Source organism: Mustela putorius, unplaced genomic scaffold (assembly GCF_011764305.1).
Source record: "Mustela putorius furo isolate JIRA1106 unplaced genomic scaffold, ASM1176430v1.1 tig00003834_pilon_pilon_pilon, whole genome shotgun sequence".
Taxonomy (NCBI): Eukaryota; Metazoa; Chordata; class Mammalia; order Carnivora; family Mustelidae; genus Mustela; species Mustela putorius.
In genome coordinates, this window is record NW_025421987.1 from 125,931,268 (window position 1) to 125,945,583 (window position 14,316).

Sequence of the window (14,316 nt, forward strand, 5' to 3'; positions counted from 1 at the left end):
GTTTTTAGGTATATACCTAAAAGAACGGAGAACAGATATGCTCACAAAAACTTGTACACAAGTATTATAGTAACATTATTCATAACAGTCAAAAAGTGGAAGCAAGCCAGATATTAATTAATAAATGAATGGACTGAAAAATCCATATAATGGAATTCATATAATGTCCTTATAATGGAATATTATTCAGCCATAAAAAAAGGAATGGCATATTGATTGGAGCTACAACATGAAGGAAAATTGAAAACACTTTGTGGAGTGAAATAAGCCAGACACAGTAGGCCATAGTATGGGATTCCATTTACATGGAATGTCCAGAATAAGCAAATTCTTGGAGACAGTGGCTAGTGGTTTACCAGGGGCTAGAGAGAAAGGGTGATGGGTTGGGCAATGAGGAACGACTGCTAATGGAAACAGAAGGCTCTCTTTTGGGGGTGATAAAATATTCTGGAATGAATTAGCAGTGATGGTTACACAACTTTATAAATACACTAAAAACCACTGAATCATACACTTTAAAAAAGGTAATTTATTGGTATGTGAATTGGATCTCAATTTTTTGGAAAAAAAAAAAGGCAATCATCTGCTAGCTGTGTGAACTTGAGCAGGTATACTACCTTCACTATGCTGTAGTGTCCTTGCCTATAAAATGTAGTAATAGTGGTAGCTACCTCATAGGACTGTTGTAAGAAATACAAAATAATCCAAGAAGGGGTGCCTGGGTGGCTCAATCAGTTGAGCATCTGACTCTTGATTTTGGCTCAGGTCATGATCTCCGGGTCATGGGACTGAGCCATCCATCAGACTCCGCACTCAACAGGGAGTCTGCTTGAGATTCATTCTCTCTCTCCATACCCCCTCACTAATAAATAGATCAATCTTTTAAAAAAGCAATAATCTAAGAAAAGTTATTCCCACAGTACTTTCCACATAGAAATGTGTTGATAGATGCCATTTATTATTTTCCTTTCTCAAAAACGTGTTCCTTATGATTATTTTCTTCTCTCTTAAAGAATTCTTCTCTCTTAAAGAAAGAACTTAGCTTGAATGTTATGCTAGATTGATTTTCAACTGCCAGACACTAATAGCTTTCTTACATTAAAAAAATCCTCAAACATCTGATCTAAAATACAGTATTTTAGGAAACTATGACAATTTGGATATCATTTTTTAAGAAACCCAAATCCAACCCTACACCACCACCACTACTAACACTGTCCCTAATGGAGTGAGGGAGGAGGAAGTAGGGTTGACATTTAAAATGTACAAAGGGGGAGAGCCTGGGTGGCTCAGTTGGTTAAGCATCTGCCTTCGACTCAGTTCATAATCTCCAGGTCCTGGGATCCAGCCCCATGTCAGGCTCCCAGCTCAGCGGGAAGTCTGCTTCTCCCTCTCCCTCTCTCAAGTGAATAAATTTTTTAAAAATAATAAGAAATAAAAGTAAATAAAATGTATGAAGTGTTTGACCACCACCATCACATCAGGTAAGACTTCCCTGCAGTCTGGGATCTTAGGGACACACCGTCAATCCTGAGGATGCATGCATCCACTCACTCACATACACACACCCTTGGGAGAAGGGATGTGCTTACAAGTGAGTACTGGTATAAACAGGAACAGAGAAGAGAGAAGATCACTCTGACCAGGGAAGTCAGGAAGGCATCCCAGAAGCATATCAGCCGTGAAGACCACATGGGTATTTGTCACATAAAGAATGAAGAAGAGGACCCATCCCAGCAGAGGAAACCACATGAACAAAGGTAAGGAAGTGTGATGATACACACTGTGCTGGGGACCTGCTTGTCTACAACATGGAGCTCATGAGGTAGAGGGAAAGATACAGCATCTGACATGTGGTAGGCATCCAATGGCAAGGTAAAGTTCGGGACCTTGTCTCAGGAAGAAGGCTGCTATTGAAGGTTGCCTGAGCCAGGGGACGGCATCGTCAGCAACCTTCTCTCCCTCCTTTGCTCCTCACAAAAGCTCATACTAGAGGTTCTTAAACAACTGCAGTGCGGGGAGCACATAGAGAATCTGCCATCAAGAGAACCCAAGATCCTGCCTTCACACCAGGAAGATGGATGTTCCTGATGCAAAGACAACATAATTGAAGAAGTGAGTGATCAAGATGTTTGAGGTCAAGGGCATGGAGGAGACCAGAACTCCTGAGAGGAAGCAGGGAAAGACAGAGGTTTGGGGGATTGAGGGAGACACCACTCATTCTTTTTAGATAAAAAATAAAAATAAATAGTCCATAGCACAAGAAGAGATTAAGCTAGACACTGGTAAGTTCCCTCCTCAGAAACCATAGGAACTTTCTATGATGATGGAAATGTTCTCTATCTGTGCTGTCCAATATGGCAGCCATCAGCCAGATGTGACAACTGAGCTAAGTGCAACTAAGCAACTCAACTTTGAAAATTTAATTTCGGTTACAGTGCACCCTTGAACAACATAGGTTTGAATTGAGCAGGGGTCCAGTTACATGTAGCTCTTTCTCAATACAATACAGTGCTATATTTTCTCATCCTTACGATTTTAACATTTTCTTTTCTCTAGCTTACTTTACGGTGAGAATACAGTCTATAACACAAATAACATGAAAATGTGTTAGTCAATAGTTTACCTTGTAGATAACACTTGCCAACAGGCTATCAGTAAAGTATTGGGAGAGTCGAAAGTTGTAAGTGTATTTTTTGACTATGGGGAAGGAGGGCTGGATAGCACCCCAACCCCTGCATTGTTCAAGGGTCAACTGTAATTTAAATTTAAAAACCCTCATGTGGCCAGAGGCCTCCATATTAAGACAGCAGTTTTAGAACCTACCTTTTGTCCTTATTTCTTACCTCTATTGTTTGTTAGACAAGTGGAACAAAGGGAGTTTGGAATCTCTTCCCACTTTCTAATCATTCTATTACTTCCAAGTTACTGTAAATTGTTCTCAGAGGCTCCAAACCAATGTCATTTGTCAGACTACACCCCCAGATTCTCAACATTTTATTAGTGAGTTACCAGCAGTGCCTTCTCTGAGTGACTAAAATTGGCTATTGTTTTGAGGACAAACAACCCATATGACCTCATTATTTGAATATTTGGGTAGCATTTTTGCTGAAATAGTGACAGGAGGTGGGGCCAGGATGCTGGACTCGATGGCATCTGATGTCCCTTGTGGCCACATGGGGTCAGATTCTACAGCTGTCCCTGGGTTTGTCTCGGCAAACAGGTGCTTCCTGTTATGATACATCCCTAACCAAGACATGAAAGCACCTCGCCCAAGCCCTCTGGCTCACACCCCAGCATGGCAGAGAGTCAGGGAAGTTATAAGCTTCTGCCTTCAGAAACCATTACACGGTAGCTCCAAATCATCCTCTCTTTACACTGGCCGTGGATTTAACATTCAGTTAGAATTCTCCTCCCACACCTCCCCTCAACAGGCAAGACTTCTGATTCCCCAGAAGAAAAGTAGTCCACACATTTCCCACGCCACCCCAGCGTAGGTCTCTGAGCATCCCCAAGGCAGGGTTCTCTGTACCTGGCAACCTGCTAGAGGGGCAGAGTCACCGGCAGGGCCTCTTGACCCAAAGCATACCACCCTTGGGACAGAAGGTACCCATGGACTATGCTCTTACCAGCCCAGCACCAGCCTCTTTGCCAGGCCAGCCCATCACGCTCTCGTCTCCTTTCACATTGTCTGGAGTCCCATCAAACCCAACTGAACCTCTAGATCACTGGGGAGTCATGGCAAAAGCAGAGGAAGGGAGTCAGGAACTATATCACAGGTGACCGGTTGTCCACTGTCTGGGGAAGCTGTAACTTGTGCAAAAACATGGGCAGGTCCTTACTCGGCATTACCTTCAGAAGAGGATGTCCACCTCCTAGACACCAGAGGAGACTAATCTCTAATATCACAAGTTAGTATGCCAACTACCATTTTAGGGGATAGCAAAAAACAAAAAAACAAAAAAAAAAAAAACCAAAAAAAAAAAAAAAACACCACCTGTGATCTGGGCCACTTCCAGCATGAATATTTATATATATACACTCCTTGAAACTCAGCAGCTTTTGCTGCTCATCCAAGACCTTCTAAGACTAATAATGAATTTAAAATCCCATATTGGTCGATCATATTCCTCTATGACCAAATATGCATGAAAGACTGTACCCTAAAATGTGCATTTTAATTTACAATTACCTCCCAAGGACCAGGAGTCCTAACCACACACCAATCTGATCTGACCACAGTGTCTTCAAATGCTCTCCACAGACAAATTCCCTGGGACCTACTGACTTCCTCAGTGGACACATGATGAAGGGGAGGATTCAGAAGGAATGGGATCTCTGGACCCCAAAGGAGTAAATAAAAGGATGAAGTCAGGCCTGAGGCCCTGACTCAGAGAAAGGATTTCAAATACAATGACTAGTGTTAAGTATTTCAAAAGTATCCAATTTCAACATTTTCTTACCTAATGTCCCCATAGATTTAAAAAAAAAATCTACATTTTCCATGTTGTTGGATGGGTAAATACACCAATGGAGATGGACCTTCAGTTCCTCAACTTCCCCTCTGGAACTGAACAAGAGCAGAACAAGGAACATGGGCATGAGAAGTGACCAAGACAGAAGGGCACGTTGCTCACCAGAAGTAAAACACAACATAGACCCCAGAAATGCTCTAAGAAACAGCAAAACACTCACACAGTCCTTTTAAACATAAAACAACCCCAACAGAGAGAATAGGCCTGTGGCCAAAGCCTGGCCCCACAAGTCCGCCCTCACAGGGAAGGGAAGCTACCCACAAAAACAAATTCATGTGATTTCTGTGCATGTGAAGAGATGGAAGGAGGAACCTCCAAATGCAGTCATGTGACCTCCATTTGTCCACACAGAAGTGTAGAGAAGGATGGCCACCCAAATGGTGTCATCAGAGATTAGGTCTGGACTGGGATTGGGAGCCACTTTTTTCCTTTCTTTAGATTTTCCTATCTTCTGAACACTTTCTATTGAGTATAGATAATACTCATAATTTTTTCTTAAATGATGCTACTTACATTATGGCGGGGGGAACCTCACAATTGTCAGCAGTGAATTCATAACAAGAGTATGTTTGTGGTAGGGATGGGGCGCAGTCCGAGAGAGGCCAGCTGAGCCAGAAAGAGGAAGCTATAAGCTCCATTAAGCTTTTAAACGACCGCGCTGTCTCTCACCATAGTGTACTTGCTGGAAAAGTGATAAATTGCTACCATATGTCACACATTATCCTTTAGGGTTGAAAGTCAAGGGAGAAGGTACTAATGCTCAATTATCAGAGAAGACTCATGAGCTCACTTACAACACAAGTCACCCCTGCCCATCTCAAGTGAATCCACCCTTCCATGTCTGGATAAGAAAAAAAAAGTATAAGGGTTCATTTACTTGTTTGAGAGGGAGAACACAAGCAGAAGAGGAGCAGAGAAGAGTGGGAGAAGCAGGCTGGGACGTGGGGCTTGATGCCAGGATCCTGGGATCATGACCTGAGCCAAAGGCAGATGCTTAACCGACTGAGCCACCCAGGAGCCCCAAGATGAGGGAAAATTTTTTAAAAAATAAAAAATAAAAGTATTGAAAACAACAGTTCCCATCAAGCTTAATCTTCAAAAACTTCTCCCACTCGGTCACAATAAAAGCTAATGAAACTAAAATTTTCAAAATCTGAATATCCTTAAGTGCTTTCTAATCAGCTTGGCTCCTGATCCCACTAGCCTACTTTTCCCCACAGGTCAAAGTCCCTTGAAAACAGCATTATTTGTGTCTCAGCTGCCTACGTCCATATATGGACTTCCACAGATTTTGAATGACCCTGAGTTCTCAGATATGGCTATTTGCAAATCACAGGGTCTATCTGAAAACATGTAACCACAAACGGATGAAAAGCATGCTTGTTCTCCTTGAGGGTTTTGTCCAAGAACTAAGGGCAGCTGAAATGCTGGCCTTCCAGGCAGCAGGCTTACTAAATAAACATCAGCACAAGTTACTGAGCCCCTAACTCCGTGGAGGGCTTCCCATGGGCAACTAGCTTTCACCTGCTTTCCCTTTCTTGTGCCATAAGACCTCAGGAGACAGACATTACCATTTCAAAGATGAGGGCAGAGGACCAGAAAGAGGAAAAGTGACCTGAGCAGGTTTGCTCCATACATCAGAGTGAGGATTTTTTTATTTTTATTAAATTGATTTATTTATTTTCAGAAAAACAGTATTCATTATTTTTTCACCACACCCAGTGCTCCACGCAATTCATGCCCTCTATAATACCCACCACCTGGTACCCCAACCTCCCACCCCCCACTTCAAACTCCTTAGATTGTTTTTCAGATTTTAATGTATGACCTCTCACTGTGCACTCCACAGTATTTCTTCTAAACCAGAATTCCTGAGCTGAAACAAACACGTACTCCATGAGAAGACACTTTTCATTCAAGGCTCGTGGGGACTTGCCAAAAGTACTTATCATTATGAGATGACATCACAAAAAAAATCAATGCAAAAGGCCAATGTTACTTTGGAGCCAACTCCCTGAAGAATTCAGGGATCAGAATCTACTGAAAGGACTGGAGAAGGGTTCGTTGAGTAAACAAAAATTACAGGTGTCCTATTCTGAGCTGTCCCCCCACCCCCACAGTATGAAATATAGAGTTCATGGCAGTAGAATACCATCCAGAACCTTCTCATGGCTCAAGCCAGGAAACCAGAGGAGGGATGATGGAGAACTCTGGCTCTCATCCCCATCCACTCACTTAATGGCTACGTGACATTGAGCCTACCACTGATGTTCCGTTGGTCTCAGCTTTCTGTCAACATGGGCACAATACTACCTACCTCACAGGACATCTGTGAAGCATAGCAGGATCCCGAGTGATGGTCACTCACACAGAAGGTATTAAACGTCATTACTTCTGTCAACAGACAGTTCCTTTCCCATGCTCAGTGCTTATCATAGTCCCCAGAACACCACTGTGCCCCCACCCTAGGGGTTCTGAAACACCACCTATTGAATGAAAACTAGACACTCACTCTTACATTTGATCCTTCAAAGTCACACACTAGTAAATTCTCAAGAGGACAGCTCCCAACAGCTGTCTCTTAACCCTTTTCCAATCAGGGCTTTACGCTGCCTGAATTTTTATACTGAATTAAAAATAAGAGGTTTTGTTTTGTTTTGTTTTTGTGTATTCTCAGAGAAAGTCAGTGTTCTAATCTTCCTAACAGACTCGCCTCACACCCTTGCAGGGGCACCTTGAATAACAACTAGAGGCTGCAGGATGAACCTAGGTGATGTCAAGAAAAGGGGATTATCAATCTTTGGCAGTTTCTGTCCATCTAGAAGCACCAACTGTCCAAAAAGGGGCTCCATCACCCATGGAAGGTAAGACAGCAGCCCTGGCTGACATGTGTGACAGGTAAGAGCAGGAAATCAGAGACCTGATCTCAAGCCTTGGCTCCACCGCCCTCTCAGCTGGAGCTTCCCTACCATATGGAAACCTATGGAAACCATAGGGCTTGACTAGAGAGCCAGAACCTTAGGTTTCAAAAACGAGTACTTTTTTTTTTTTTTTTAAATCTGGGAATGGATCTAGAAATCTTTTTAGCCTGAGAATTTTTTAATTAATTTAGAGGTTAGTAATCCCTTTTGATTTTTGAAAAAAGATATTAAGAACAAGAAGTACCACACAGTCACTAAAGTAGCTGAAATTTAAAAAGAATCAACTACTGATACACCAGCACAGGTGAAATTCAGAAGCATTACGCTAAGTGAAAGAAGTCTGATGTGAAATGTGTATAATTCAGTGCATAGAACATTCTAGAAAAAAGCAAAACTCCACATAAAAAAGTGGATAGGTGGTTGCCTGGAGCTGAGGGGGAGGGGATCCGCCACAACAGGATAGAGAGGGAACTTTTGATATTTGTGGTGAAGGTTACATGACTGCACACAGCCATGAAAAACGTCACACTTAAAAGGAATGAATTTCACTTTATGTAAATTATACCTCAATAAACCATGAGTCCATAAATACTCTGTATCTTCTACAATAAAAAGTATTTTAACCCTTAAAAAGCGAAGCAATATAATTTCGGAATAAAGAGCCATCCTTTATATTGACTACAGCTGACTTCAGGCACATTTAGGGAAGGTTTTTCTCATTTCACTTCGAGACTGGGGAAAGCCTCCTCAGGTACTGACTGGGACAGGTCTGGGTTTCAGAACTGGTGGACAGGTCCTCCATGAAGCCCTTTGCAGATTGGATGAATATGGTGCTCCTGCAGTTCTCACCAAGGGGAGTCAGAATGATAGCACCATTCCATCTGCCTCATACTTGTTACAGGGAACACTTGATTTAAAAAAAAAAAAAAAAAAGGTTTCTAAAAGACAAACTTCCAAGCTATCACAGGGAGGCTATTCTCTATAATCTGCTGCAGAGGGATCTGACCTGCTGAGAGGGAAGGAGGAAGAACAGAGTAGAGATAAGTTTCCGAATGTATTCCTAATAACCTTGATGCAAAGTAAATACCCATCCTACAGTTAAATGGACATTGAGTTTATAGTCATGTTAAGCCCAACTTCATTTTCAAGACTAGCTTTTGCCTAAGCAGACCTGGACTTCATAATGCCTCTCCTGAACAAGCAGGTCTGTTCACAATGCAAAAATTATGATTCCCTAGGGGATCACAAGAGCTCTGCTATAAATGAGCGATGGTCAGCAATTTCACTTCCAGTCTCAAATAGGAAATCCTACAGGCCCTGCCATCTAAATGATTATTTATTTGGGTTTTGCATTAACAGGTTAATCTGTATTCTCGAAACTACCCAGAGAACACATCAGTAAATCAAATTCCCCTTCAGAGAATCTTTAAATTCCCTTCCTATCTCTTACTACCATGAAGAGGTCTTTAACTTCCTGGTCTCCAGGGATTCATTAAAACATCAGTGCACTTCAAGCTGGTTTCCTGACCTCGATTCTTACACCCAAAATAAATTCAAGATGAACCAATGATTGAAACACGATAATTAAACTACAAATTCACTGGAGGAAAACACCAAAGAATGTTTTCATCATTTTAGAACAAAGAAGCCTTTACTAAGCATAATATACTACCAAATGCCAAAAATGAAAATATTCATAAATTTGACCACAAAAATTAACTATCCTACATAGCAAAAAATGTACCCCAAGTCAAAATACAGGTGGCCTAGCAGGAGAAAAGATTTATAATACAAATGACAGACAAAGGACAAATAATGCTCAGTTCACATCTAGTTAAGTGCAAATCAAGGAGGAAAAAAAGAAGAGAGAAAGGGATGAAGGATAAAAATGGACAGATCACGTCAAAGAAATACATGTGGTCAATATTTGAAAATGTACGCAGCCCCAGTCATTTTAGAAGTGAAGGGATTAATTAATTAATTAATTAATTTTTTAACTATAAGACTTAAAAACAGAATGTTAGAAGAGCCACCATTAGAGGGGGAAATGCATCTTTACACACAAAACTGGTAGCACTACAACATAGGACAACCTTTTTAGAAGACAATTTAGCAATGTCTAGGAAAAACAGCGCAAACAGTCTATCACCCAGCAATTCCACTGAATGTAGTTTCCTGTGTACACCTAGAGGCACAAAAAGATATATATACGAAGATGTTTGCTATAACATTATGTCTAACAACCTAAATGTCCATCAGTAGAGAATTTCAACAAAGCAGACATCCATTCCTTAGAACACCATCCATCCATCCTAAGAAAGAGTACAGTAGATCCCAGATACCTAATAAGATCTCCAAAAAGATTTTAAAGATCTTTTTTATTTTATTTTAAAAGATCTTATTTTATCTTTAAAAAAGGCAGGAAGGACTATATGCATGATACAGTCCCATCCTTACAAAAACCACAAATACAGAAAAGACATATATCCTAACACATGCCTAAATCTACTTGAATGATGTGCAAGAACTATTAAGTGTAATTATCTCTAATGAGCATACGAGGCAATAGAGGGGCATCTGTCCTTTTTATTTTATGCCCTTCTGTTGAGTTTTTCAATATTTTATTTATTTATTGGAGAGAGAGAGTGAAAGCACAAGCCGGCAGAGAGGCTGAGGGAAAGAGAAGCAGGCTCTCCGGTGAGAAGGGAGCCCAACGTAGGGCTTGGTCCTAGAACCTGAGATCATGACATGAGCTGAAGGCACATGCTCAACCGACTGAACCATCCAGGTGCCCCTGTTCTGTTCTACGAAAAAAGAAAAAGATACACATGAAAAATAAAATCTAACTGCCCTAAGAGTTTAAAAAATACTGATGAAATGTCCAGAACTTCTACCATAATTCCTAGAAAATAAAGCAAGCCAGAGAGAAAAAAGCTTTAGAAATAGGGCCCTACCTATGGTAACCCAGATTTTGCATGGGGATGTCAAAAAGGGTAAGAGCGAAACAGAAGTAAGCAAGTCAAGGAAAAGGAGGTCTCTTAAAAGAAAGAAAATTAACAGTGAACAAAATCATTATGAAGAAATCAGTTCAGGTTGTACTTGGAGGCAGAAGAGGGAGGTGTATGTAAGCAAAACATTTCCCATGGCCTTGGGCAAGACAGCAGACTGGCTACAGGATTAAAATCATCAGAAGTTTCATATGTGGGTCTTTCTTTTGGATGCACAGAATGTGGAAAAACACTGTCAACTGGTACCGTGCCTAAATTGGAATTAGTGATATAAAAGGGGTAGTCCTTTGAGTGTTGAGGTCAACAAATATTTATTGCCCTGAACAAATTTATTTTGCAATTATTTTCTATATTCTAATGTTAGGAAATTCTCCAAATCATCCATGAAAATGCCTACCTCCTGTCTCCCACATATCTGATCGAAGACCTGCTACCGAATCCCGAATTCACACTTGGATGCCACATTACCCGAGAATGTTCCTATACTTGGAACGCTTAAGCTCCTTGCAGGATACTTCGTCAGTGTGGGGTCTAGGTTTCATTTAAGGACACTGACAACAACAAGGCTCCATGAACAGAAAATCGGACTCTCCTGCCACCACAGCAAAATCATGCACTCAGGCTTCCCAACAGACATTAACCGCTGCTGAACCCGACAAGGCACAAAGCAACAGAAGGGTCTTCCCGGAAGCAGTTCCAGTGAGGTGCCCGCAGGCCTCTTCCTTCTACCTACAAGCTAATCTTACTACTCTGCTCTTGGTTTTAGATTTAAATGCAGCAGGACAATATGAATTCCAGTATAGTGGGTAACTTCAAAAATAGCATGAAAAACAGCTTCCCCAAAGAAACAGGTTAATTGGGCTAAAGGGCAGCTAATCCAAATTATTACTCCAATGTTCCTTGCTCCCAGGTGATTACTTACCTTAGAACTCGTTTCCATGTGGTATTTGGCACAAGCTCGAAGCTGAGTCACCCAAAACTGTTTCTCCTTTGCATCGGCAGCTAAAATAGAGAAGAAACGGCTTGTAGAGATTGTTCCGAAATGTAGCCAACCTACTTCTACACCCACCTAAGCAGGTGGGGGAGCCCAGGGAGTGAGGTGGAAAGAGCAAAGGGAAGAAGGAAGGCAGATCACAATATTCTCAAGCAGCCCGTGCCTACACCAAAACAAACACACAGCAAACAGACAGACAAAAAAAAGAAAGAAATTTCACTTAACATCAACAGAAAATTCCCTCTTAAACCACATCACAAACGTACTCCAAAACGTCTAAGAACAATTTGGTCATTTTTTTAACCTCCTCTGAAAAAAGTCATTTCTCTCTCTCTTTTTTTTTTTTTTTTTTAAGATTTATTTATTTGACAGAGACAGAATGAGAACACAAGCTGGGAGACAAAGGGAGAGGGAGAAGCAGGCTCCCTACTGAGCAGGGAGCCCTGATGCAGGGCTCAATCCCAGAACGCTGAGATCATGACCTGAGCCAAAGATGCTGCTTAACCAACTGAGCCACTCCGGTGCCTGATCATTTCTACTTATTTAAAGAGGCAGCAGAGGGGCACCTGAGTGGAGCAGGACTCTGACACCGAGCCCGATGTGGGGCTCTGGGCTAGGAGGAGGCTGCTAGAGTCCTCTCCCTTTCCATCTCCATCTACCCCCTTCCCTGCACTCTCTCCCATCAATGAAAATAAAAAGCAGGAAAGGGAAAACGTGATTATTTTTAAGTGCCTCTACATGTGTGACAAATAAGAGGCTCAGAGGATAGTTTTTCAGAGCCTTTGGGCATTTCTAGCATTGTACTGTGGACTTACCAGGATCTACAAAATAAGCATTCAATTGAATTATTTTTCATATGTGTCCTCAATGACTCATGTTATGATTGGACAGAACAACATTCCAAACGCTGCTTTAGAGGTCCTCAAATTTCCCCCAAAGAGACATTAAAATACAGGCCAAGTGTATGGTCATTATCTTCCATCCACACTCCCACATCTCCAATAGATCACATCATTTTCTTAAACTCTCATGGACACATAACAGGTTCTAATAAAATCTAAGTCATCAATTTCACTGCATAACTAACTGCATAAATAGTTTAATATAACATTAACTGCATGAATGTTGACTAGGCAGGAAACAAAGATTCCCTTGGAAGTTATAATTGTTTACAAAAATGGGCCTCGGAGTTGTTTGTCAGTACAACTCAACTTCAGCTTGAACTTTCGGGTGAACAAATCAGGAGGGGTAGACCAGCGTTAAGCCCAGGTCAACTGGACTTCCAAAGGATTCTGCAGAAACTAGAGCCTTTTTCCTTTAGGAAAGGTGAAGAACTGCCAGTTCATGGCACCAAAAACACTCTCAGAAGCCGTGCAACTACTGACATCAAGACTCATTCAACTCTACACGTAGGTGAGACGTGCTCGAGTAAACCCAGATCCTCGGAGGGTGAGCCAAGGACCAGTCATATATCCGCCGAAATTTATCCCACCTTTTCTGCAGTTGCTAACTTTAAGCTAAATTTAGCCCTTGCGATAATGTCACAGATAAAACTTTTGTATTTGCTATTAAAGCTACCCTTAAAACAACAACAACAACAACAAAAACACCAACCAACAAACCCCTGGGGCATAATAATCCTGAGAATAGTATCAACTCGTAAAAGGCAAAATGAGATGGCTCAATTGTCCTGTTCGTTGGATTTTTTTTTTATTTGTGTGGGTTTGTGTCATTTTATAAACCACAGGCAGGGCGGGGGGTGGGGGGGGAGGTCGGGGGAAATGCTATTAAGTTTTTCACCTGCTTTCGTTTCTGCTCTAACAATTTATTAAGCAATAAACAACAAAACGAAAGCAAGGACCATATAAATCTACCCAGCTGGAACACACACTGTGAATCTCCAAAGAGAACATGAATCTGCCCACGTTTCCAGAAACTAAAAAACTTTTTTCAACTGTAGGCATTTTTATTTCATAGGTTCCTGGATTGTTTTATAGATTCTGAAATATGACTTGTGTATAGATAATAAAGAAACATTAGCTTATTCCATCTCTTGGCAGTAAAGCTTGGAGGTGGAACCATGAAAACTGGACTCCGAGGCAAGGAGGCTGGGTCCTGGGTTTGGCTTTGCAGAGGCCAACTTATCGTCATCAGTTCCTTGGGGTTAAGGAGAGAAAGAGCCTGTTCTTTGTACTGAGCCCCTACCTGGACAAAGAAAAATAGAAGATAGGATTCTCAACCAACTCCCAACACTTAATACATACAAGTTCTTCCCTTCCTCAGACCTTCATAACACTGACTCCGTGTGTGTGCGTGTGTGTGTGTCTACACACGCATGTGCAAGCATACACCAACGTGGGCATTTGGATTTTTGTTATTTCATTAGAAGAAAACATTTCCTGGCAATGCAACTATAATGGAATGAAGGAAGAATGATCTAGCCATCCAATTAAACTGCTACAGTCAGGCCTGGCATTGCTAAAAACCTGTATGATGGACGTGCCTAAGGGGTGGCAGGACCTACAGTTACAGCTCAGTGAGGGGCTTCCATATAGGCTTCAGTTTTCAAGAAGCAGAAAGAAGTGGGAAAAGCAAGACAAAAAAATTAACTCCACCCCAAGGAGATGGCTTCCTCACTAGACTCCAATACCATACCAGAATAAATACAATGTAAGTGACAGGGCCCTTTGCTAAGAGATGGTTCTAGAGGAATTTGGGGTGGGGAGGGGTGCCTTGACCCTTGAAAGGCTTGTTTTGTCCTCACAGCACAGTCCCCCCCGGGGGACTGTAGTGAAGACTCACACTGTAAAGTCCAAGAAAATACACACTGAGCTAAAAGGAAAAATCTGAAATCTAAG

The 14,316-nt window shown here is 41.5% G+C and overlaps 1 protein-coding gene across 4 annotated transcripts in view; it reads right to left on the reverse strand.

The window, feature by feature from the left end:
* The window catches only part of OSBPL10 (oxysterol binding protein like 10), a 318,653-nt gene that overhangs the window by 196,312 nt on the left and 108,025 nt on the right, over positions 1-14,316 (reverse strand). For all 4 annotated transcript variants that reach the window (XM_045089004.1, XM_045089002.1, XM_045089005.1 and 1 more), the window contains exon 3: positions 11,387-11,466. In XM_045089004.1, the coding sequence (XP_044944939.1) occupies positions 11,387-11,466 (80 nt within the window). The remainder of the gene's footprint in view (positions 1-11,386; positions 11,467-14,316) is intronic.